This window comes from Convolutriloba macropyga, chromosome 10, assembly GCF_964194025.1.
Source record: "Convolutriloba macropyga chromosome 10, txConMacr16.3, whole genome shotgun sequence".
Classification (NCBI taxonomy): Eukaryota; Metazoa; Xenacoelomorpha; order Acoela; family Convolutidae; genus Convolutriloba; species Convolutriloba macropyga.
In genome coordinates, this window is record NC_134477.1 from 454380 (window position 1) to 481613 (window position 27234).

Sequence of the window (27234 nt, forward strand, 5' to 3'; positions counted from 1 at the left end):
GTAACTTAGAACCAATAAGTAGTTGTAGTAGATATTAATAGTATCTAGTAGTAGTTGTAGGTAGTACCAGTAGGTAGCAGTAGTAGTAGTAGGTACTAATTGTAGATAGTAGTTGTAGATAGTAGTAGTAGGCAGTAGCAGTAGTAGGTAGCAGTAGTGTTGTGTTCAATTCCGAAATGTTCCCCAGGTTTCATAACCCAATATGTTATACAGACTCTGTCGCTTTAAATTTCAAATTCCTTTGGGTGTTACTCTTTCCGATGCTCTATCAAATATCGTTACGGTGACTTTATTTTAAAACGTCGACAGTACAATAAGTAATCCAAAATTTTAACACAGGGTTACTGAATGCACAGAAAATTGGATTCAAGAAAGAACAATAATGAACTCATTCGATTTTTATTGGCTTGAGGTGCTCTGATATTTTACTTCCAGTGTTTAATAGTTGAGTATATGTATATTCAGTATGCTGGAACCATTTACTGAAGAAGCGATTCGCTTTTGTTTAAGATTTCAGTCAAAGCACGCATTATCCGTTAGCTATTTTTACAGTTCCAGTGGAAACTACTCTTCTTGTACATCATTACACTATTTGTTTGATTCAAGCTCTTGATGAATTCCTATCATTCTACTTTATTTAACTAACACGTTCAGCTGCTCCTGCATATCATAGTTTTTCCACCACATTTTTTGGTTTTTTTACAGATTTTAATCTTTTTACTTAGCTCAATTTATTGTTTATCTCTCAACAATTTATCTCAAATAATTTTTTCCTGTAAATAATCTTGCTCAATCCTAGAAGGGTAGCTGAATGCGTATAGAGAAATTTGTTTTCAAAAAAGCATGCCCAGAACATCAAAAGGTTGTTTTTGTCTTCTGTGTTGCAACATTTTATCATTTTCTTGCCAAGGAGTAAATGACAAAGAGCATGAATTTGTTTTTTTAAGAAAAATCTTAATAGTTTTTTATTATGGTAGCTAGATAGGAGAAGAAATTTCAGTCTTCAACAAAGCATGCTCAGAACACCAAAAAGTTGTTTTTGTCTTCTGTGTTGCAACATTTTATCATTTTCTTGCCTAGGATTAAAAGACAAAGAGCATGAATTTTTTTTTCGTAAAAAATCTTGATAGTTTTTAATATGGTAGCTAGATAGGTGTAGAAAATTCAGTTTTCAACAAAGCATGCTCAGAACATCAAAAACTTGTTGTCGTCTTCGTTTGTGACATTTTGCTTGCCAATGCTTAATGGGACAGAGTTTAGCTACGCTGAAGGTCAAAATCCGTGTGCAAGATATAATATTATTGGATCGTGGAGACAAATAACAACATTCTTCAAGGCAATTAAATTGCCCTCCCGGAACTTATCTCCCCCCCCCTCTCTCTATCTCTCTCCCTCTCTCTATCTCTCTCTCTCATCGAATTGCAAACATATAAATACATAAATACATAAACACATTCAGACATATATACATACATTTCACTGTATAGATATAGAAAAACATACACACATAAAAAAAGAACGTCTTGACATATACACACATTTACAATTCTACCCACAGACATACACTTCAGCTTATACTCATAGAAACATATTACTAAACTTAAGCACAATTATATTTACTTATAAACAGATATACACTTTCATATATACTTTCATTATACACATGATTACGAATAATTATATAAATAAAACTCTCATTCTTTCGTTTCTTCCAATTGTTCATTCCTACATAAACATTACAATTTTGAACACATGTAAGCAAATATACGTACTTGTTTTGATAGAAATATACATAGTTACACATGTATATAAAAAAAATAAAGCCAAGCTTTCTACATCACACTGAACATTTGCAAAAGTATTGTCAACAAAAACTGCTTCTGACTGCTCTTTGACTTCTTTCAGACTACTTCAAAAACTGAGTACTTCATGTCCTATTTGGTTGAACAAAATGAACTCCACAAAAATCATTTTTGAAAGCTCCTTCATTTCGAAAAATCCATTTCATGCCATTTTAGGGCTTCAAAAAATTTTTTTCAGAAAAATAAGGAAATTTTTGTATGTTTCGACCCCCCATACTTCATAGGTGAATAAAATGAAGTCAACACAAAATCACTTTTGAGTGCTCTTTTATAGCGCAAAATCCATTTCAGACCATTTTAGGACTTTGAAAAATTTTGAAAATTTTTCAAAGTTTTTCAAGTATGCCTTCATGGTCTCAAAGATAAAAAAAATTAAAGTTACTACAACAGGCTATAACCATAGTCTAAGCACTCAGTACTACGCATTCTTTCTTCTGAAATACACATTGGAGCAGCCGGTGTCTGCCATGTTACTGGAGGGCGGGGGGTCCGGACACCCCCCCCCCCCCCTACAAGAACTCTCACCACCGAAAAACTGATTTTCTCTTAGTGAAAGCAAGTTTTTTGGTTAAGTTTCGCCAGTCAACTTAACCCAAGAACTTCTCTCAGGCTGGCGAAACTTAACCAAAAAACTTGCTTTCACTAAGAGAAAATCGGTTTTTCGGTGGTGAGAGTTCTTGTAGGGGGGGGGGGTCCGGACCCCCCCCCCTCCAGTAACATGGCAGATATGGATACTACTCATATTTATTTTTTTGCAACTCAGTTTAATAATTCCATTAAGCCAAAAATTGCAAAATCTTTCTTATCAAAACTTCTTGTGGGGGAAATACACTATAAGGGAAGTTAATGAACTAATTCAAAACAGTAATTTAGGAAATTTTTTGCTCGTTAATTGGCACTGAAAGTAAGTTTTAGTTAATACTAATTGAAACTACTAACGAAACTGAATTGCTAATTTTGGAGAAAAAATAAAACACCCTTCCAAATGAAATCAAAATCTTGAGAGACTCTTGCAAATTATGATTTTTTGCATAACCAGGGTAATTTTTCCATAGGGAAAAATTCTACTGTTTAATCATTTCGGATGGCCAAACTATTAACTCTGGATTGTACACCTATATAGAAATTGATTTTAATGTTAAAAGTCACAAATTATGAGCACCAATGTGTATAACCTGGCTGGTTTTAGGGCGTATCTAATTTTTGCTCATATACATAAAACGCAAAAAGTATACAAAAATCGTTAGAAACAGTTCTGGAAAAATATGAGAAAGCGCTCCAAAATGTTTAGAGAAAGCACAACTTTCAAATTAGATTTTTTAGCCAATTGCTCCAAAGTGATGATTTTATTTATAGGAAACTTTTTTTTTGTAACAAATTTCGGTCGCAGAAAAGATTTTTTGTAAACATTTTCAGTTACAGAACAGATTTTTTTAAACTAATTTTAGTTACAGAAAATATTTTTTGTTACTAATTTTAGTTACAGAAAAAAAATTTCGCAAGAAAAGATTTAATGGATACTAAGTATGAAAATAGCCACACTGATAGCCCTTTCTGAATTCTTTAGAGGGGGGAGGGTTGCAATTTTAAACAGAAATATCGTACTTTTTAATCAGTGGCTAATCAAATTCGTAGGAGATCCCAAAGTGTAGCCGGCCAATCGTTCAGAATAAGTTCAGAAATAAAAGTAGCTGGAGAAACGAAAACATGGCGTCCAATTGACCATCAAAATTGGCTCTAGAACAAAGAAAAAACCTGATCCTCAGCCAAACGAAATGCCAAAATCACAGAAAAGCCTGAAAAACGCAACAAATGGCTCTGGAAAAAGTAAAAATACTCAACGAATATCCAAAATATGCCCAGAGAACGCGGAAACCTCAATTTTAAAAAATTTCAAACAAATGAGGGTCCGTTACTTTTTTGCTGCAAAAGATGGACAACTATTTTGCTAGAATTTCTGCATATCAATAAAGAGAATGCATAACAATTATATTCGAAGTTTACGCATAAGCTGGACAGAGGAGCTCCGAATGTTGACCGTGCTTTTCTTACCTCTTAATTGAGAACATAATTTTGATGTTTAATGCAAAAAATGGCATTTACACAGCCAATACCTGCCTTCAGAAAAATAGAACTTAACTCATTTATCTAGACGCAACTCTTCAGTACAGAGTATTGCGATAATAATTGCACTACGGGATCGTTTGTCTGATTGCAGAGTTGTGCTCGGCACAAAAATCAGAAATCTCTTATCAACAAAATGAAACACGCATTTGCAGGGCGGAATAGATGAATGATTTCTAGTACAGCTTATTAGAATGTCACAGTATTATCGTTCATAGAAATCAGCTCATTGTACACCTGCAATTTATGCAAAAATCTTGAAATCAACGAATTATTGTTACGAGTCGAAAAAACCGACAAATTTTTTAAAATGAGTCCGCAATATTTTTAAAATTATCCGAAAACGAATCCTGTAAAAAGCAAAACATTGCTGGCAAATCGTCAAAAGACAGCCGAGGTAATGAGGCAATAAGTTGTTTTCCATCACTTTTTTCCAAACTAGACCTAGAGAAGGCACTGGAAGAACTTTTATATTATTTTAGTTAAATGATGAACTTGAAATTTTCCATTAAGAGAAAAAGTTGAAAGTTGATTTCGACAAAAATTATGTAACAGAAACCAGAACTAAAAATTGCCACGCTATTACCACTTCTGGAAATCATCCGGGGGAATGGGCAGGAATTTCATCAGATTTTCATCAGGAATTTCAACTTAGTCAGAGGACGCACATATTGAAACTTTTTTTGGCTATTCCTGAAAAAAAATATATGAATTTAACAAATTTCATTTACATTGACCAAAATTGCAGTTCCGAGTTGTACTTTCAACCCGGGTATATCAGTCGAAATTTAGTGAAATTTAGTTTCGTTAAACGCTTAAAATGTACAAATTAAGTGCGTGTAAAGCAAATTTCAGATGGAAAACTTTTTAAACATGGTCTGAAAATATAAGGCTGCCAAACAATCTTCACAGAGATGTAATGAGAACATAGCAGAAAATTGTCCAAATTAGGTAACTAGTTTTTTGATAAGTTAAAGCCAGAGCTCAGCGTTTTTCTGCTAGAAAGCAATCAAGAGAACCATGCAAGAAAGCAATGAAAGATATGTTTGTCAATAATGATGTATAAGAAACAAAATACTTTACATCGCCAAGCTTTTGGATCTTTTTGAAGCAACTAAAGAGATCGCGCGACAAGTTCAACCGAATCCCCTGAAACTTAAGAATTTTTGTCATGTAAGATATTGCAAATTTCTTACAAAATTCTCTTATAAGTACTTATACGATTAAGCGTCGCCTGACTAAGACTTTGTAAGACAATTTATCAGGTCTAGCACAATTAAAATTTTTATCAGTTCTGATAAGATCTCACACGATAAAAGTTCATTTGTGTCAGATCTTACAAAATAAAAATTCTGCCCTATAAGATCTTACACGATAAAAGATCTGCCTGACAAAAATGTTTATTGTGTATGATCTTAAACGAGTCGTATAATATCTTTTAAGATAAACATTCAGAGAGCTACGACTCATCTTTTTGATAAGGTTTGTATCAGATCCTATAAGATATTATACTGTAAGAAATTCTTTAATTATGACATGTTCTTCATATTGAAAAATATTCAGGGATACTTTCAAGCAGTAGCCAAAAAACTACAGCATGCAATACTTAAGTGTCCGAGCAACAAAGAGAAAATTATCTTATATTGTCATTTGAGACTTATAAGATATTGTGTAAAAAAGTTATTCGAGTGTTAGGGACTTTTTCTGAGGCAGTAACTACCAAACTAGGCTGTAAAAATTTCTTCAAAGACCAAAACTATCTCGGACAGCTAAGTTTAGCCATAGTATAAAAATGCGCTGAAAAAACGTGCAGAAGTTTATGAGTTCGATTTTAATCACACGTATAAAAACGTTTTAGGAACCGACAGAACTTCATATAAACTTGGCGTGCAGGTGACAGTAATGCTATATCGGGCCAGCCCTGCTATGTGTCTAGGCTGAGTGTTTTTTGTGGGTACTTTGGCAACACTCGCGTATAAATCTAAGAACAGACAAAACTTTGTTTTCATTCTCTTTTTCTGCCTGTCGGAAAAAACCCTTGAATGAGTACGGAAACTACGCATGATAATTTCAGGATCTCGGAAGCGATATTTTGGCAAATCTTAGTTTAATCTGGCGTCGACTTGGTAATGATACACTGGAGTCCGCGATCTGGCGTAAAGCCAGGGTTTCAAGTCAACGGAGGGTTTGACTGGTCTCCTAAATTTCTGATTGGTCAGAGAACCCAGTATACAGATTTCTATCGGTTGCTTTTATTTTAACAATTCGACTCTGATTTTCAAAGGACCGATGTCTATTACCCCAACATGTGGCAGTGCCCGTCTCATGAATCTTCTCCCGCCTTCGTTCTGGATGGCATCTCCGAGCTCTATCCATACATCAGCATAAAGAACATGGACCAGAATGGCTGGCGTCCTACCGAAGTGAGTTCAGTATACGCCGCCAATTTTACATTTTTTTTAAAAAAAATAAATGTTTTCAAAAACCTCTGCATTTTTTCATATTTTTTCAAAATTAAAAGTACCGGAGTGTGTGAACGAACAATAATGGCAATCAGAAGATGTCTGCTTCGGTCTTAAAAACCTTCCGTATTATCATTCCATGAAACGTATTTATGAATAAACGTAGAAATTATTCGCCCGTACCTAAGGCTCAGTGACAATCAGTACTGGTTCAGAACATGTTCAGAGAAATTTCAAGTTTAAGTACTGATTCGGAACATTTTCAGAGAATTTTCAAGCTTAAGTATTGATTCAGAAGGATTTCAGAACCAACTGTAACGTGATTTCGGAGTTTCTCTGAATTAGAGCAAAACTCAGTAAATTATTCTTTGTTCTTCTGAATCAGAGGATAATTCAGAATGAATCACTGATATAGCTCTGAATCAGAAAAATTCAGAGCAAAATGTGACCTGAATTAGACTCTGACTCAGTACTGAATTTGCCTGACAGTTAGGTACGGGATAAAGGGTGGAAACTTGTAAGGGCTTGTGCTTGTATGATAAAGTTACAAGGACTTGAAATTGTTTTGCGGAAAAGCTCGTCAGACGATACTTCTCGTTACAAGAGCTTGTAATATAATAAGATATAATAACGAGATCCAATACAAAAACTATCCCGTATCGACCCGGGGATATCAGCTCACTAGCGAGCTCAGTGGGAGAGAGACACATGTTTCTAGATAACTTAACTAGCCTTTAACTCTAGATTAAAGAATTTATTTTTTTGAATTTAAGATAAAGATTGACTAATTTCAGCTGAAAATTCAACTGAACAATATGGTAGAGGCAACATACGCAGGAGGCGACAACATTACGTTCGCAATCAACCGACTGGGTGTTCAGGGATGGTTACCCTTCAAATCGGTCCAAAAGGTTGGAATAATGCCTTATTGGCGGAAAGATCTCAATCTATTTTAAAAAGTTTAACTTGTTTTAGTTTACAAAATATCATTATGGTTCAATCATTGACACATAATGTCTTAGTTAGAACAGCAACAGGCAATTAGTACACTTAACTAGCTTATGGAAACCGAACTCGCTCAAAAGTTTACTGCTTTCATAATGCAGTTCTTAAAATAAATCTGGGCATTTTTTTTTATAAGTGTACCCTATTTCAAATTTGATTATTTAAAAAACCAAAAAAGTATCCATATAATTTAGATTGAGGTCAAACGTGGTTGTAAATTATTCTCAGGCTCAAGCATTGACTTAAAATTGAAAAAAAAATCATGTATCATAATTGCAAAATTATAATAAACAAATGGTTTTTCTACCCATCCTGAGACTCCGTTACAAATTTATTAAGAATTGATAAAAAAAGGAAGGCTGCTAATGCGGATAGCAGGAAAACAAAATTGTTCTTAAGAGGAGACAAAAAATGGAAGGAGTATAACAGTGAAATGAGATCAAAGATTTTCAGAAGAAGAGCAGAAAAGATTTTCACAACCCGGACTGCACTGAATTCTTTTTTCAGCGCTGAATCATGATAACTTTTCTTCTGAATTTTGTCCTGCCAAGTATCATGATCATGTCAGAAATTACGATGATCAGAGTAAAAATTCAGGACAACCAAGTTTCTCTGAATTTGTTCTGAACTACATGACAAAATCAGACTGGCATTACTGACAAGAACAAAATTCCAGCCTGAAAAAAATTTCGGAAAGAAACTCAGCAAGCCTTATTTAAATGAGTTTCAATAAAGTTGCTCAATAAATTCTCAAAATCTTAAAAACTAAGCGAAAAAGTTGTTTGTCAAAGTGAACAATTCAGTTTTACTGTAAATATAAACGCTATCTACTCATCTCACAAGCTGTATCTCAACAAATCTTTATTTTCTGAGTATAAAATACGCCTTGTGCCGAACCCTAAGTAATCTAAAGATGAAGTAAACTGACAAAAATACAGCTAGTCACTTATGTACAGCTTCATTTTCGTAGCCTCAAAGCTCGTTCATCGGCTCGCCATAGTCAAACTGTATTATAGCTGTAATTTTGGTTTAACTAACATATCTTTCAATAAAAGTCAATTCGGCTCGCTTGACCGACACCAAATTTGAAAAATGGAAAAAATTGACTAGTTGAAATTGAAAGAATAAAAGAATTAAGAAATTGAAATGTGCGCGAGGCTTGTTGGTGGAAGCAGCATAAGCATAAATAAACAATAAAGGCGAGTTAGGAACATTTAAACATCTCCAAAACTTTCTCTGCTTTTATCACAAATAGATCTCTAAGGTGCTAAAAGTAACTAAAAATTCCCTGAACAATTTACAATTTTCCATTTCCCGAGTTGAGAATTTCGTCGGATTCAAACATAAGAAATCACGGTTTTCGTCGCTTTTACTTCGCCAAAACCGATCAAAGCCCTTACGTTTTTTTCGTCGTTTTGATCGGTTTTCGTCGGTATTTAAACATAAGAAGCGTCGGTTTTCGTCGGTTTCAAAACGTAAGAAGCGTCGGTTTTCGTCGGTTTCAAAACGTAAGAAGCGTCGGTTTTCGTCGTTTTCCAAACGTAAGAAGCGTCGGTTTTCGTCGGTTTCAAAACGTATGAAGCGTCGGTTTTCGTCGTTTTCCAAACGTAAGAAGCGTCGGTTTTCGTCGGTTTCAAAACGTAAGAAGCGTCGGTTTTCGTCGTTTTCCAAACGTAAGAAGCGTCGGTTTTCGTCGTTTTCCAAACGTAAGAAGCGTCGGTTTTCGTCGGTTTCAAAACGTAAGAAGCGTCGGTTTTCGTCGGTTTCAAAAGGTAAGAAGCGTCGGTTTTCGTCGTTTTCAAAACGTAAGAAGCGTCGGTTTTCGTCGGTTTCAAAACGTAAGAAGCGTCGGTTTTCGTCGGTTTCAAAACGTAAGAAGCGTCGGTTTTCGTCGTTTTCCAAACGTAAGAAGCGTCGGTTTTCGTCGGTTTCAAAACGTAAGAAGCGTCGGTTTTCGTCGGTTTCAAAAGGTAAGAAGCGTCGGTTTTCGTCGTTTTCCAAACGTAAGAAGCGTCGGTTTTCGTCGGTTTCAAAACGTAAGAAGCGTCGGTTTTCGTCGGTTTCAAAACGTAAGAAGCGTCGGTTTTCGTCGGTTTCAAAACGTAAGAAGCGTCGGTTTTCGTCGGTTTCAAAACGTAAGAAGCGTCGGTTTTCGTCGTTTTCCAAACGTAAGAAGCGTCGGTTTTCGTCGGTTTCAAAACGTAAGAAGCGTCGGTTTTCGTCGTTTTCCAAACGTAAGAAGCGTCGGTTTTCGTCGGTTTCAAAACGTAAGAAGCGTCGGTTTTCGTCGGTTTCAAAAGGTAAGAAGCGTCGGTTTTCGTCGTTTTCCAAACGTAAGATGCGTCGGTTTTCGTCGGTTTCAAAACGTAAGAAGCGTCGGTTTTCGTCGGTTTCAAAACGTAAGAAGCGTCGGTTTTCGTCGTTTTCCAAACGTAAGAAGCGTCGGTTTTCGTCGGTTTCAAAACGTAAGAAGCGTCGGTTTTCGTCGGTTTCAATACGTAAGAAGCGTCGGTTTTCGTCGGTTTCAAAACGTAAGAAGCGTCGGTTTTCGTCGGTTTCAAAAGGTAAGAAGCGTCGGTTTTCGTCGTTTTCCAAACGTAAGAAGCGTCGGTTTTCGTTGGTTCCAAAACGTAAGAAGCGTCGGTTTTCGTCGGTTTCAAAACGTAAGAAGCGTCGGTTTTCGTCGGTTTCAAAACGTAAGAAGCGTCGGTTTTCGTCGGTTGCAAAACGTAGGAAGCGTCGGTTTTCGTCGTTTTCCAAACGTAAGAAGCGTCGGTATTCGTCGGTTTCAAAACGTAAGAAGCGTCGGTTTTCGTCGGTTTCAAAACGTAAGAAGCGTCGGTTTTCGTCGTTTTCCAAACGTAAGAAGCGTCGGTTTTCGTCGGTTTCAAAACGTAAGAAGCGTCGGTTTTCGTCGGTTTCAATACGTAAGAAGCGTCGGTTTTCGTCGGTTTCAAAACGTAAGAAGCGTCGGTTTTCGTCGGTTTCAAAAGGTAAGAAGCGTCGGTTTTCGTCGTTTTCCAAACGTAAGAAGCGTCGGTTTTCGTTGGTTCCAAAACGTAAGAAGCGTCGGTTTTCGTCGGTTTCAAAACGTAAGAAGCGTCGGTTTTCGTCGGTTTCAAAACGTAAGAAGCGTCGGTTTTCGTCGGTTGCAAAACGTAGGAAGCGTCGGTTTTCGTCGTTTTCCAAACGTAAGAAGCGTCGGTATTCGTCGGTTTCAAAACGTAAGAAGCGTCGGTTTTCGTCGTTTTCCAAACGTAAGAAGCGTCGGTTTTCGTCGGTTTCAAAACGTAAGAAGCGTCGGTTTTCGTCGGTTTCAAAACGTAAGAAGCGTCGGTTTTCGTCGGTTTCAAAACGTGAGAAGCGTCGGTTTTCGTCGGTTTCAAAACGTAAGAAGCGTCGGTTTTCGTCGGTTTCAAGACGTAAGAAGCGTCGGTTTTCGTCGGTTTCAAAACGTAAGAAGCGTCGGTTTTCGTCGGTTTCAAAACGTAAGAAGCGTCGGTTTTCGTCGGTTTCAAAACGTGAGAAGCGTCGGTTTTCGTCGGTTTCAAAACGTAAGAAGCGTCGGTTTTCGTCGGTTTCAAAACGTAAGAAGCGTCGGTTTTCGTCGGTTTCAAAACGTAAGAAGCGTCCGTTTTCGTCGGTTTCAAAACGTAAGAAGCGTCGGTTTTCGTCGGTTTCAAAACGTAAGAAGCGTCGGTTTTCGTCGGTTTCAAAACGTAAGAAGCGTCGGTTTTCGTCGGTTTTAAAACGTGAGAAGCGTCGGGCGTCGGTTTTCGTCGGTTTCAAAACGTAAGAAGCGTCGGTTTTCGTCGTCTTCCAAACGTAAGAAGCGTCGGTTTTCGTCGGTTTCAAAACGTAAGAAGCGTCGGTTTTCGTCGGTTTCAAAACGTAAGAAGCGTCGGTTTTCGTCGGTTTCAAAACGTGAGAAGCGTCGGTTTTCGTCGGTTTCAAAACGTAAGAGGCGTCGGTTTTCGTCGGTTTCAAAACGTAAGAAGCGTCGGTTTTCGTCGGTTTCAAAACGTAAGAAACGTCGGTTTTCGTCGGTTTCACAACGTAAGAAGCGTCGGTTTTCGTCGGTTTCAAAATGTAAGAAGCGTTGGTTTTCGTCGGTTTCAAAACGTAAGAAGCGTCGGTTTTCGTCGGTTTCAAAAGGTAAGAAGCGTCGGTTTTCGTCGTTTTCCAAACGTAAGAAGCGTCGGTATTCGTCGGTTTCAAAACGTAAGAAGCGTCGGTTTTCGTCGTTTTCCAAACGTAAGAAGCGTCGGTTTTCGTCGGTTTCAAAACGTAAGAAGCGTCGGTTTTCGTCGGTTTCAAAACGTAAGAAGCGTCGGTTTTCGTCGGTTTCAAAACGTGAGAAGCGTCGGTTTTCGTCGGTTTCAAAACGTAAGAAGCGTCGGTTTTCGTCGGTTTCAAGACGTAAGAAGCGTCGGTTTTCGTCGGTTTCAAAACGTAAGAAGCGTCGGTTTTCGTCGGTTTCAAAACGTAAGAAGCGTCGGTTTTCGTCGGTTTCAAAACGTGAGAAGCGTCGGTTTTCGTCGGTTTCAAAACGTAAGAAGCGTCGGTTTTCGTCGGTTTCAAAACGTAAGAAGCGTCGGTTTTCGTCGGTTTCAAAACGTAAGAAGCGTCCGTTTTCGTCGGTTTCAAAACGTAAGAAGCGTCGGTTTTCGTCGGTTTCAAAACGTAAGAAGCGTCGGTTTTCGTCGGTTTCAAAACGTAAGAAGCGTCGGTTTTCGTCGGTTTTAAAACGTGAGAAGCGTCGGGCTTTGGTTTTCGTCGGTTTCAAAACGTAAGAAGCGTCGGTTTTCGTCGTCTTCCAAACGTAAGAAGCGTCGGTTTTCGTCGGTTTCAAAACGTAAGAAGCGTCGGTTTTCGTCGTTTCAAAACGTAAGAAGCGTCGGTTTTCGTCGGTTTCAAAACGTGAGAAGCGTCGGTTTTCGTCGGTTTCAAAACGTAAGAAGCGTCGGTTTTCGTCGGTTTCAAAACGTAAGAAGCGTCGGTTTTCGTCGGTTTCAAAACGTAAGAAACGTCGGTTTTCGTCGGTTTCACAACGTAAGAAGCGTCGGTTTTCGTCGGTTTCAAAATGTAAGAAGCGTTGGTTTTCGTCGGTTTCAAAACGTAAGAAGCGTCGGTTTTCGTCGGTTTCAAAAGGTAAGAAGCGTCGGTTTTCGTCGTTTTCCAAACGTAAGAAGCGTCGGTTTTCGTCGGTTTCTAAACGTAAGAAGCGTCGGTTTTCGTCGGTTTCAAAACGTAAGAAGCGTCGGTTTTCGTCGGTTTCAAAACGTAAGAAGCGTCGGTTTTCGTCGGTTTCAACACGTAAGAAGCGTCGGTTTTCGTCGGTTTCAAAACGTAAGAAGCGTCGATTTTGCGTCGGTTTCAAAACGTAAGAAGCGTCGGTTTTCGTCGGTTTCAACCGACAAAAACAGTCGAAAACCGACGCCTTTTACAAGCAAAACCGACTATTTCAACAAAACCGACAAAAACCGACAAAAACTGTCAAAAACCGACGCTTCTTACAAGAAAAACCGATGAAACCGACGAAAACCGACAGAAACCAACGCTTCGTACGTCGTTTTTGTCGGTATTTCTCAACACGGGTTACATTTGCGTTGAGCAACAATTTTTCTTGACTGAGTTTTTATCAAGCTGTTGAGTGCCACTCTTGAATTCTCTTTCATAATGAAGTGAAAAGAAGTAACTATTCGTAAGTCCCTGATCTTCTTGTGGAAGCTGCTGCACTATGAGAACTGTTTGCTTTTTGTAGACTGGGTATAATCGATTACTGCTATGAGTCATTCTTTTGCTCTTCAGAATATAACAACAAGAACCTTATACAAAAATAAATTAAAAATCTAATATCAATTTTCGAAAACACGAAGTTTCAAAGTTTTTTTCGAGAGATTTACTAAATATCACAAATGAACATTTTTACAAATACCCAGCTTGCCCGAACTTGGAAAACTTGGTAAGGCCGTAGTACGGCACCGTATAAGTCTTTGATCAAAACCGTACTAGGATCTTGTTAAGTTTTCTACGGGCCGTAGTAAGGCCGTACTAAGATTTCTAAGGTACCGTACTAAGGCCGTACCAAGATTAATAAGGTGCCGTACTAAGGCCGTACCAAGATTAATAAGGTTTTAAAGGTGAAATAATAGCTGGAAAATTGTCGGAAAAGGCTCCAGTCAAGTTGAAAAACCGACTTTTTGAGACTTTTCCAGTATGTTCTGGGTTTGTTTCTCTCCTCCTTATCTCAACCGGGCTGGGGACCGGCTATGGCGGAGTTACAAACAAACAACTATAGGAGATTTTGAGCAGAGCATTCGGTATAAAAAAACCGGGCTCAAGCTCCATCTCCAAAAATAAAACAAATTAAAATAAATCAAATTAAAATAAAACAAATTAAAATAAAACAAATTAAATCACCTCAACTAAGAGTCGAACTTTTTTTCTATACATGCTAAACCAAAAATTCTTTTTGCACCTGGACCCACACAAAACCAGGGAATACTAGGTTGCTTTTGGTTATCTTTCGACAACTCTAAGACCCGATTGCAAAAAAAAGACGTTTTAAAATAAAATATTTAAATAAGCGAAAAACCTCAACTAAGAGACGAACTTTTTTTCGATAAAAGCTAAGCCAAAAATTCTTTTTGCACCTTGACCCACACAAAAATTGGGACTCCTAGGTTGCTTTTGGTTAGCTTTCGACAACTCTAAGACCCGATTGCCAAAAAAAGACGTTTTAAAATAAAATATTTAAATAAGCGAAAAACCTCAACTAAGAGCGAACTTTTTTTCGATAAAAGCTAAGCCAAAAATTCTTTTTGCTCCTGGACCCACACAAAATGTGGGACTCCTAGGTTGCTTTTGGTTAGCTTTCGACAACTCTAAGACCCGATTGCCAAAAAAAGACGTTTTAAAATAAAATATTTAAATAAGCGAAAAACCTCAACTAAGAGCGAACTTTTTTTCGATAAAAGCTAAGCCAGAAATTCTTTTTGCTACTGGACCCACACAAAATGTGGGACTCCTAGGTAGCTTTTGGTTAGCTTTCGACAACTCTAAGGCCCGATTGCAAAAAAAGACGTTTTAAAATAAAATTTTCAAATAAGCGAAAAACCTCAACTAAGAGACGAACTTTTTTTCGATACAAGCTAAGCCAAAAATTCTTTTTGCACCTGGACCCACACAAAAACAGGGAATGCTAGGTTGCTTTTGGTTAGCTTTCGACAACTCTAAGACCCGATTGCAAAAAAAGACGTTTTAAAATAAAATATTTAAATAAGCGAAAAACCTCAACTAAAAACGAACTTTTTTTCGATAAAAGCTAAGCCAAAAATTCTTTTTGCACCTGGACCCACACAAAAGGTGGGACTCCTAGGTTGCTTTTGGTTAGCTTTCGACAACTCTAAGACCCGATTGCCAAAAAAAGACGTTTTAAAATAAAATATTTAAATAAGCGAAAAACCTCAACTAAGAGCGAACCTTTTTTCGATAAAAGCCAAGCCAAAAATGCTTTTTGCTCCTGGACTCACACAAAATGTGGGACTCCTAGGTTGCTTTTGGTTAGCTTTCGACAACTCTAAGACCCGATTGCAAAAAAAGACCTTTTAAAATAAAATATTTAAATAAGCGAAAAACCTCAACTAAGAGCGAACCTTTTTTCGATAAAAGCTAAGCCAAAAATTCTTTTTGCTTCTGGACCCACACAAAATGTGGGACTCCTAGGTTGCTTTTGGTTAGCTTTCGACAACTCTAAGACCCGATTGCAAAAAAAGACGTTTTAAAATAAAATATTTAAATAAGCGAAAAACCTCAACTAAGAGCGAACTTTTTTTCGATAAAAGCTAAGCCAAAAATTCTTTTTGCACCTGGACCCACACAAAAATTGGGACTCCTAGGTTGCTTTTGGTTAGCTTTCGACAACTCTAAGACCCGATTGCCAAAAAAAGACGTTTTAAAATAAAATATTTAAATAAGCGAAAAACCTCAACTAAGAGCGAACTTTTTTTCGATAAAAGCTAAGCCAAAAATTCTTTTTGCTCCTGGACCCACACAAAATGTGGGACTCCTAGGTTGCTTTTGGTTAGCTTTCGACAACTCTAAGACCCGATTGCCAAAAAAAGACGTTTTAAAATAAAATATTTAAATAAGCGAAAAACCTCAACTAAGAGCGAACTTTTTTTCGATAAAAGCTAAGCCAGAAATTCTTTTTGCTACTGGACCCACACAAAATGTGGGACTCCTAGGTAGCTTTTGGTTAGCTTTCGACAACTCTAAGACCCGATTGCAAAAAAAAGACGTTTTAAAATAAAATTTTCAAATAAGCGAAAAACCTCAACTAAGAGACGAACTTTTTTTCGATACAAGCTAAGCCAAAAATTCTTTTTGCACCTGGACCCACAAAAAAACAGGGAATACTAGGTTGCTTTTGGTTAGCTTTCGACAACTCTAAGACCCGATTGCAAAAAAAAGACGTTTTAAAATAAAATATTTAAATAAGCGAAAAACCTCAACTAAGAACGAACTTTTTTTCGATAAAAGCTAAGCCAAAAATTCTTTTTGCACCTGGACCCACACAAAAGGTGGGACTCCTAGGTTGCTTTTGGTTAGCTTTCGACAACTCTAAGACCCGATTGCCAAAAAAAAGACGTTTTAAAATAAAATATTTAAATAAGCGAAAAACCTCAACTAAGAGCGAACTTTTTTTCGATAAAAGCTAAGCCAAAAATGCTTTTTGCTCCTGGACCCACACAAAATGTGGGACTCCTAGGTTGCTTTTGGTTAGCTTTCGACAACTCTAAGACCCAATTGCAAAAAAAGACCTTTTAAAATAAAATATTTAAATAAGCGAAAAACCTCAACTAAGAGCGAACCTTTTTTCGATAAAAGCTAAGCCAAAAATTCTTTTTGCTTCTGGACCCACACAAAATGTGGGACTCCTAGGTTGCTTTTGGTTAGCTTTCGACAACTCTAAGACCCGATTGCAAAAAAAAGACGTTTTAAAATAAAATTTTCAAATAAGCGAAAAACGTCAACTAAGAGACGAACTTTTTTTCGATACAAGCTAAGGCAAAAATTCTTTTTGCTCCTGGACCCATACAAAATGTGGGACTCCTAGGTTGCTTTTGGTTAGCTTTCGACAACTCTAAGACCCGATTGCAAAAAAAAGACGTTTTAAAATAAAATATTTAAATAAGCGAAAAACCTCAACTAAGAGCGAACTTTTTTTCGATAAAAGCTAAGCCAGAAATTCTTTTTGCTTCTGGACCCACACAAAATGTGGGACTCCTAGGTTGCTTTTGGTTAGCTTTCGACAACTCTAAGACCCGATTGCAAAAAAAGACGTTTTAAAATAAAATATTTAAATAAGCGAAAAACCTCAACTAAGAGCGAACTTTTTTTCGATAAAAGCTAAGCCAGAAATTCTTTTTGCTACTGGACCCACACAAAATGTGGGACTCCTAGGTAGCTTTTGGTTAGCTTTCGACAACTCTAAGACCCGATTGCAAAAAAAGACGTTTTAAAATAAAATTTTCAAATAAGCGAAAAACCTCAACTAAGAGACGAACTTTTTTTTCGATACAAGCTAAGCCAAAAATTCTTTTTGCACCTGGACCCACACAAAAACAGGGAATACTAGGTTGCTTTTGGTTAGCTTTCGACAACTCTAAGACCCGATTGCAAAAAAAAGACGTTTTAAAATAAAATATTTAAATAAGCGAAAAACCTCAACTAAGAGCGAACTTATTTTCGATAAAAGCTAAGCCAAAAATTCTTTTTGCACCTGGACCCACACAAAAGGTGGGACTCCTAGGTTGCTTTTGGTTAGCTTTCGACAACTCTAAGACCCGATTGCCAAAAAAAGACGTTTTAAAATAAAATATTTAAATAAGCGAAAAACCTCAACTAAGAGCGAACTTTTTTTCGATAAAAGCTAAGCCAAAAATGCTTTTTGCTCCTGGACCCACACAAAATGTGGGACTCCTAGGTTGCTTTTGGTTAGCTTTCGACAACTCTAAGACCCGATTGCAAAAAAAGACGTTTTAAAATAAAATATTTAAATAAGCGAAAAACCTCAACTAAGAGCGAACCTTTTTTCGATAAAAGCTAAGCCAAAAATTCTTTTTGCTTCTGGACCCACACAAAATGTGGGACTCCTAGGTTGCTTTTGGTTAGCTTTCGACAACTCTAAGACCCGACTGCAAAAAAAGACGTTTTAAAATAAAATTTTCAAATAAGCGAAAAACCTCAACTAAGAGACGAACTTTTTTTCGATACAAGCTAAGGCAAAAATTCTTTTTGCTCCTGGACCCATACAAAATGTGGGACTCCTAGGTTGCTTTTGGTTAGCTTTCGACAACTCTAAGACCCGATTGCAAAAAAAAGACGTTTTAAAATAAAATTTTCAAATAAGCGAAAAACCAACTAAGAGACGAACTTTTTTTCGATACAAGCTAAGCCAATAATTCTTTTTGCACCTGGACCCACACAAAAACAGGAAATCCTAGGTTGCTTTTGGTTAGCTTTCGACAACTCTAAGACCCGATTGCAAAAAAAGACATTTTAAAATAAAATTTTCAAATAAGCGAAAAACCTCAACTAAGAGACAAACTTTTTTTCTATACAAGCTAAAACTCTTTTTGCACCTGGACCCACACAAAAAGTGACTGCTACCTTGCTTTTGTTTCGCTTTCGACAACTCTAAGGCCCGATTGCAAAAAAAGACGTTTTAAAATAAAATTTTCAAATAAGCGAAAACCTCAACTAAGAGACGAACTTTTTTTCTATAAAAGCTAAACCAAAAATTCTTTTTGCACCTGGACCCACACAAAAAGTAGGCCTCCTAGGTTGCTTTTGGTTAGCTTTCGACAACTCTAAGGCCCGATTACAAAAAAAAAGACGTTTTAAAAGAAAATTTTCAAATTAGCGAAAAACCTCAACTAAGAGACGAACTTTTTTTCTATACAAGCTAAACCATAAATTCTTTTCGCACCTAGACACACATACAAAGTGGGACTCTTACGTTGCTTTTCGTTAGCTTTCGACGACTCTAAGACCCGGTTGGAAAAAAAGAGGTTTTAAAATAAAATTTTTAAATAAGCGAAAAACCTCAACTAAGAGACGATATTTTTTTCTATACAAGCTAAACCAAAAATTCTTTTCGCACTTAGACCCACATAAAAATTGGGACTCCTACGTTGCTTTTCGTTAGGTTTCGACAACTCTAAGGCCAGATTGCAAAAAAAGACGTTTTAAAATAAAATTTTCAAATAAGCCAAAAACCTCAACTAAGAGACGAACTTTTTTTCTACACAAGCTAAATCAAAAATTCTCTTCGCACTTAGACCCAAATAAAAAGTGAGACTCCTACGTTGCTTCTCGTTAGCTTTCAACAACTCTAAGACCCGATTGGAAAAAAAGACGTTTTAAAATAAGATTTTCAAATAAGCCAAAAACCTCAACTAAGAGACGAACTTTTTTTCTATACAAGCTAAACCATAAATTCTTTTCGCACCTAGACACACATACAAAGTGGGACTCTTACGTTGCTTTTCGTTAGCTTTCAACAACTCTAAGACCCCATTGGAAAAAAGACGTTTTAAACTAGAATTTCCAAATAAGCGAAAAACCTCAACTAAGAGAAAAATTTAACTCGAGGGCTAGAGTATATATAACTTTTGAATCATAATTATTGAAAGATGAACAAAAAACAAGGTATATCAACTTTAATCGTGTTCAAAATGATCAACAATAACAGACATAAAAATTCTATTATCGAGATCGATGCGAAGAAGCTTGTTGCAGATATCACTGGTGAAGATTTCTTTTTGGTAGCCAGCATACTCGACCTCAACAAAACTCAAAATTTCAGTTTCTTTGCTGGAATCTTTATGTGAGACACATTTGACGATTCGGAACACGTTTAATAGACAAGTAGTTACTGCTGACTTCTGGAAGAACACAATTTCACCATACTCTTTCTGATCCGCGTGCTTGAAACTGACGTAAGCGTTATTGTTTGTTGAATATGCAAGTCAATCCAAATTGAACGTGCGCGTGGACATGGTTGAATATAAAGTTGTATCTGTGGGATCAAAGTGTATTGGTAGTGCTGTTTCATCAATTATCTTATGCTCGGGGAACGTTTTCTTTGAAAGGCAAATGCTCTGCGCAAAAGGAAGCAAATCATCGTTTTTCAAATCAGTTAGCACTAACTTTTTACGCCGAACATAGCGCTCTACTATCAGATCCAGATGATTAACTGTGCCTGTGAAAGGCCTGCTGAGCAAATGGTTAGCAGACTCGATAATGAATGCTGACGTCGACCACAACGGACCAAAGTTTCCGACCTGCCAGCTCAAGTGAGACAAAAAGTGGACATTGATTGTGAAACAATATTCATCATATTGTGATTCCGTCATTCTTGCAAATCGCTTGAGAAGTTTTCCAGCTTCCTCAGTATGATTTGTGTCTGTTAGAAGGAGTCGAATTGCATAGCTCAGACACATGAACCGTTCATAACTTTCGGGGCAAATATTCAATTGGAAAAATACAGGACCAAAATACAGAAGCCAGTCTTTACACTCGCTTGCTTTGAAATAAGGTAGATCGGAAAGACTCCTGGGGGAACGTTTGATTTCATGAGGAACCTATGAAAACAATCGAACAACCAAGCAATCAACAAATTGAAAAAAAATTATATACAATAAACTTACTTTAAGATTTTTAACTGCTCTTCGTAACTCCTCTTTGCAGATACCTTTGATTTCTGTCGAAATCAGATCGAGAACTGTTCGCGCAACCCCAAGTGCAATCTGATGCATATAGTCGATAGGCATGGATAGGGGCAAATTTGGCAAAATAAAACTCGCAGCACTGAAACCTTTCACACCTTCCCAATTCTTTAAAGAAGGATGCTTTCGGACGAACTTCACGTTATCTTCATATTCTTTAGTCGTTCTCATTTTGGTCTCTATGTTGGGATAGAAATGAATTTTTCCGTATCGCTTCCCTTCGTTGTAGCAATAACAACAACCATAATAACCATTGAAAGAAGTCCAATTGAGAAGGGAGTAGCGTGCAGGAGTATCGGCGACAAGGAAAACAGGCTTTAAAACCACGGTATATTGAGTTCCTGCAAGCTTGAAAGTTGTCGGTTTTAACTGCTCACTGATTGCTTTGAGAAAAGATGTCCAAGGAGGCTTATCAGTGCCAAACCACAACCCCGCAAGAATTATATTCTTGAAAGCAGACCGCAAAATAGGAGGCAAATTTGCAATAGCAATCCATACAGGCCAAAGCGAGTTGTGGCGACATTGAATAACTTTAACACCGTCGGCATTTAAAATCAGAAAAATGTTCAATTTCCCCGAGCCTTTTTCGACGGTATTAGGCAATTTCAAGTCTCTGCTGGCATCTTTGTTCTCATTGTATTTGACGATTACATCAATATTGCGCTTCAGAAGATTTTCGATGTCCTCCACGAAGTTCAGAACACACCATTCTCCTTCTTTTGACGCTTCCGATTTCAGAACCCGCCGACGGGCTTCAAGAACATTTCGCTTTTTCAGCGTTTTGAAAGAAGGAATTGAAGTGTTTGGATGAGTTAGACGGCACAAGCGCAGCCAACTTCCCGCTTCCTTATCGGAAGTTCCATGAAGTGTCGCAAGGCTTTCAACGCAGAAAATGAAATTATCAACTGATATCTTTGTACTGTTGTTGATTGGCTCAAAATCCATAATATCAAATATTTCATTTTCTGGTGAATTCGGAGCTTTTGATTCTGCAAGTCTTCGGCTTTCAGGGGCTTGGTTAACAGTAGTTGCTGGTGATGAAGAAAATTCGTTTTCCAATACAGCCGTAGAAGTCTGGGTACTTTCCTCACTTGAATGATCACTTTCGCTACATGAATGATCACTTATTTCACCATCAGGAAGCCTCAGATCAATCCAGCTAGTTTTTTTGGGAGTCACCGGAAGATTTGGATGGCGATATTGCCGCTTAAAATTCCTCATCCTAAAGATAACTTGAGTTGTTGTTACATTTGAGTTACCTGCAATAGGCGACAATTCAACGGAAGCTTCTGGTGCATTAGTGGCAGGCGTGCTTACACTTACATGAAAACTCTCGTTAGGGCATTTGCAATCTCGATTACCAGGTCCAAAAAAGTCAGTTCCATAGAAACAGAGCAGCTCTGTTCCCGTCAAAATCTGCTGTCGCATAACAATTTGAACAGCTTTTTTCCCATTAATTTCAACTGCCTGATAATCACAATTTGGTCTGCAACTATGATTTACGAAACGTGCGGGACCCACCATTACGCGGCTCAATTTTGAGCCTTCTCTTGGAGCCATTACGGACAGGTTTGAAAAGTCGGGCTCGTCTTTCTTTGGAATTTTTTCCAAATAGCCCAAAATCGAAATCCTCTGCCTTTTTTCAAGAGTTTTCTTTCCTTGGTAGAACAAACCATGACCGTCAAAAAAGTCTGGCCGTATGACGCAGTTCTCAACCTTCATTTGATGATAAGCTTTCATTAATAAATTGTGAGTCGATTCGACTGATGGAATTGTGTTCTTCAAATCATCGTATTCTTCTTCCGAGATCAAAGCAACAAACGATTTTATATCCGGATTTGAAAAACCAAAAGTGCGACATAACCAAAAGTGCGTCCATCTACTTGACAAAGTAAACTGTGTTTTTGACTTCTCGCCAAAAAATTAAAACTCATGACTCTGAAATCAAAAAAAAAAAATAAAAGGAACACTTGTATAAAACGTTTTACAGTAGAATAGAAAATGAGAGTAAGAAAAACTTCCGGTACACTTTTTGAAAAAAAAATTACTGTGACGCAATTTCAAAACCAAGTTCATTATCAGTGAAAAAAAAATCTGGTACTGCTAACCTAAATGCATTCAAGCCTACAAAACTGTTTCTCAGCAAACAAAACTTGGGAGACCAATATTTCTTGAGAAAACATTTGCAACATTGATAACAAGCATGAACGAATAACAGAGCAAAATCAGAAGTACGGAACTCAAAGCACGTAGTATTAGAGCAAAGTAGAGGTATAACGTACAAATGATACAGATAAAACTCGCTTCAGAAGATTTTCGATGTCCTCCACGAAGTTCAGAACACACCATTCTCCTTCTTTTGACGCTTCCGATTTCAGAACCCGCCGACGGGCTTCAAGAACATTTCGCTTTTTCAGCGTTTTGAAAGAAGGAATTGAAGTGTTTGGATGAGTTAGACGGCACAAGCGCAGCCAACTTCCCGCTTCCTTATCGGAAGTTCCATGAAGTGTCGCAAGGCTTTCAACGCAGAAAATGAAATTATCAACTGATATCTTTGTACTGTTGTTGATTGGCTCAAAATCCATAATATCAAATATTTCATTTTCTGGAGAATTCGGAGCTTTTGATTCTGCAAGTCTTCGGCTTTCAGGGGCTTGGTTAACAGTAGTTGCTGGTGATGAAGAAAATTCGTTTTCCAATGCAGCCGTAGAAGTCTGGGTACTTTCCTCACTTGAATGATCACTTTCGCTACATGAATGATCACTTATTTCACCATCAGGAAGCCTCAGATCAATCCAGCTAGTTTTTTTGGGAGTCACCGGAAGATTTGGATGGCGATATTGCCGCTTAAAATTCCTCATCCTAAAGATAACTTGAGTTTTTGTTACATTTGAGTTACCTGCAATAGGCGACAATTCAACGGAAGCTTCTGGTGCATTAGTGGCAGGCGTGCTTACACTTACATGAAAACTCTCGTTAGGGCATTTGCAATCTCGATTACCAGGTCCAAAAAAGTCAGTTCCATAGAAACAGAGCAGCTCTGTTCCCGTCAAAATCTGCTGTCGCGTAACAATTTGAACAGCTTTTTTCCCATTAATTTCAACTGCCTGATAATCACAATTTGGTCTGCAACTATGATTTACGAAACGTGCAGGACCCACCATTACGCGGCTCAATTTTGAGCCTTCTCTTGGAGCCATTACGGACAGGTTTGAAAAGTCGGGCTCGTCTTTCTTTGGAATTTTTTCCAAATAGCCCAAAATCGAAATCCTCTGCCTTTTTTCAAGAGTTTTCTTTCCTTGGTAGAACAAACCATGACCGTCAAAAAAGTCTGGCCGTATGACGCAGTTCTCAACCTTCATTTGATGATAAGCTTTCATTAATAAATTGTGAGTCGATTCGACTGATGAAATTGTGTTCTTCAAATCATCGTATTCTTCTTCCGAGATCAAAACAACAAACGATTTTATATCCGGATTTGAAAAACCAAAAGTGCGACATAACCAAAAGTGCGTCCATCTACTTGACAAAGTAAACTGTGTTTTTGACTTCTCGCCAAAAAATTAAAACTCATGACTCTGAAATCAAAAAAAAATAAAAGGAACACTTGTATAAAACGTTTTACAGTAGAATAGAAAATGAGTGTAAGAAAAACTTCCGGTACACTTTTTGAAAAAAAAATTACTGTGACGCAATTTCAAAACCAAGTTCATTATCAGTGAAAAAAAAATCTGGTACTGCTAACCTAAATGCATTCAAGCCTACAAAACGGTTTCTCAGCAAACAAAACTTGGGAGACCAATATTTCTTGAGAAAACATTTGCAACATTGATAACAAGCATGAACGAATAACAGAGCAAAATCAGAAGTACGGAACTCAAACGCCAGACGCCAGTAAAAGACGCTATAAACATATGACAGATATCCGCACCGCTTTTGATTAAAACGCATATTGCTTTTAAGCAGGAAATAAATAGCTTGAATCTCAGATCATCAAACATCAAAATGCTATTATGATTCGAAACTTTGTTGAAAAAGTTCAACTACCAGACGTATAATGCAAAATTGAGTATCATGTTAAAAACTCATAATTGATGTTCAGGAGGTTTTAGATGGCTTAGGTTTCCTCGTTTTCATTTTCCTCAGCATTATTGTCCGCAATTGCTTTATCTCTTATAATCTTTGATGCACTTTCAACACCATGTCTTACTTTTTGATCAAGCCCATATTGGTTGGCAGCGTCGCGTGCATTGGCAAAAGCAGTTTCTGGGGCTCGAGGATATTTTCTTGCGACACACTCTAAACAAATTCTAATCATATAAGTCTCCATAATTATAAAAACCATTGACATAAAATTCTTAAATATCGTAAGGTTTTTGAAATCTTGTTGGACAGCAAAAGTTGGTTAGTGACCTCAAGTTAGTTGGGAGTGCAGTCTTATAATATTATTTTGGGGCCCATTTACACCTTTAAAACTTATCAATGATATTAGCAAAATTGAAGATACAAAAAGTCCATAAAATATTCCTTATATAATGATTGTCAAACACGATTGTTTATCTATATTCGTTTGTCTTGCTTGAAAATAAAAATACGCAATACCATACTAAACCTTTGAAAAGCTGATATCTAAAATCATCGCACGGCTTTCTTCCAGTCTCACGGCTGGTTTTCTTTCCTATGATGAGAAGAACTAATTCACACTTCTCTCCTACTCCAAAGAGGCGACGCGCAAGCTCACGGCCCAAGATACTTGGCTTTTCGGGTGCGTAAAGCATCATCAAGTCGAACTCTTTATATATGAGCGGAGGATGAGAACTCTCCGTATTGTTGGCAATTTCTGCTCCACTGGTGTTAAGAGATGGGCTGCCCAGATGTTGAGAAACTCTCTTTTTTCAGCTTTACGAATTTTCAACATCTGGTCACAGAACTTTCGCTGGTTATCCAACATCATCTCATTTTGTTTCTTCTGGTCAGCAACCAATTCCCTCAGAACAGCCAAGACCTTCAAAAAACCAAAAACGGTCTTACAAAAGCGGGACCAAATTTAAAGCATTTTGCAGACCTGTACATACCATATTTAGAAATTGGAATTATAGCACAAGAAATAGATGAAATTTTGGGATGAAAACTTTTATTTGGTGCACAAAATTGTTCAACTCATCTCCAAAAATAAAGAAAAACGAAGTGAAGAAAAACATTATACCTCATCATCTTTGTTTGAATCCTGAACTAAAGGGGACAAAGCTGTAACAGGACTTGCATTGTCGTCTACTGGATTATACAGTTCCTCTCCTAGCGACAAAACCGGCTCTCCAAGCCTCTTTCGCGCCTTTGGAGGCGGCGCATCTTCTTCATCATCATAATCAGCCAACGTGGCTTTCCTGCCCTTCTTCTTTCTCTGAGTACTTGTCAGAGGTGATGCATCGTTTTCAACAAACAGATCTGCTACCTGTTTCCCATTAGATTCAGGGTCAATATTTTCACTTTCTTGATCACTGAAATAGAGAATAAAAGAGGGAATTCTTAATGAACTCTCATAATTTCCATCATAAACAAAACTTCCACTTATATTAGAAAATATCAGTTTTCATCAGACTTTGGGTCTAAGAATCAAGTGATTTGATTCAATCTACTTTTGAAAGAAATTGAGAAAGGAGCCGATAAATCTTCAGACATCGTTAGCATTACAATTTAATTATTCATTTTTGACTTTTCTCAACCAATTGTCATCAAACACAGACGCAACCTAGTTTGCAAATATCTTCCAAAGTAGACCTACGAATAAAAATTTTTAGTTGATTGATTGAACCTGCTGCCTAGAAACTAAGTTATAGAAAAACCACTAACTCTAGGGACATTGTCAGCTCTGCAATGGAGATGTTATTCAACTTCGCTTTCTCAAGTATTCTCATCGCTCGCACTGATCGGGCATTATAGTCCTTCTGCAAACACGTCTCCACAAATTGGCAGTCGAAAATTCCATCTTCCGTTTTCAGAGAGAGGACAGTCCCTTTCTCAATATTTACCTTGTCATGAAACCCAAAGTTGGTGGGCCAGGCATAATGATTGAGGTACAATGGCAATACAGACTTGTCATACCGGCAAAAGAACACCCACCGCAACTTGAGAGCCCTGTTGTATTCCGCATCAGTGAACACTTCTTTTCTGTTGACACCGCGATTTTCTCTCATTTTAGGATCAAGCAATTGTGAACTCAGCTGACTCATAATCAAAAAGATCTGAAGTTCAGAAAAATTTCAACCTCAATTTAGGGGAGAAAACTTAATGAAGAAACAGACAAGCAAAAATCTGTCTACTTTTTGCTTTAAAAGCAGAGGAGAGAGAGAGAGAGAGAGAGAGAGAGAGAGAGAGAGAGCGCAATTATTCATATAAACAAATAAACTGAACAATATACTAAAAATAATTGACTAACAAACAACCGCATTACAATTTTATTTTGGAGAGCACGCAGGGCACTATGTCTTCAGATGGGAACATACTTTGATCAGATGGGTGAACAAATTCCATTTTTCACTCGGTTTTGTATATTTAGAAACGATCCTAGTTGATTCTCTCCACTTGCAACAGATGAGATCAACTCGTATCGCTTATCATAGAACGACAGTCAAGGACAACCACCCAGGTGAGAATTCTAAGACCTCCACTTTAGTCAGGTAGTCGGATAACTCTTGCTCAAAAATGAGCAAGAGTTCTTCGACTATCTGACTAAAGTGGAGGTCTTAGAATTCTCACCTGGATGGTTGTCCTTGACTTTCGTTCTATGATAAGCGATACGAGTTGATCTCATCTGTTGCAAGTGGAGAGAAACAACTAGGATCGTTTCTAAATATACAAAACCTAGTGAAAAATGGAATTTGTTCACCCATCTGATCAAAGTATGTTTCCATCTGAAGACATATAGTACCCTACATGCTCTTCAAAATAAAATTGTAATGCGTTTGTTTGGTAGTCAATTACTTT

At 37.4% G+C, this 27234-nt stretch overlaps 1 protein-coding gene across 1 annotated transcript in view; it reads left to right on the forward strand.

The window, feature by feature from the left end:
• Positions 1–19441, forward strand: part of LOC142348513 (uncharacterized) — a 33023-nt gene extending 13582 nt beyond the window's left edge. Inside the window, exons 2-4 of the mRNA XM_075399887.1 lie at positions 6271–6409; positions 7243–7359; positions 19292–19441. Of these exons, the coding sequence (XP_075256002.1) occupies positions 6271–6409; positions 7243–7359; positions 19292–19441 (406 nt within the window). The remainder of the gene's footprint in view (positions 1–6270; positions 6410–7242; positions 7360–19291) is intronic.
• The last annotated feature ends 7793 nt before the right edge of the window (positions 19442–27234 follow it).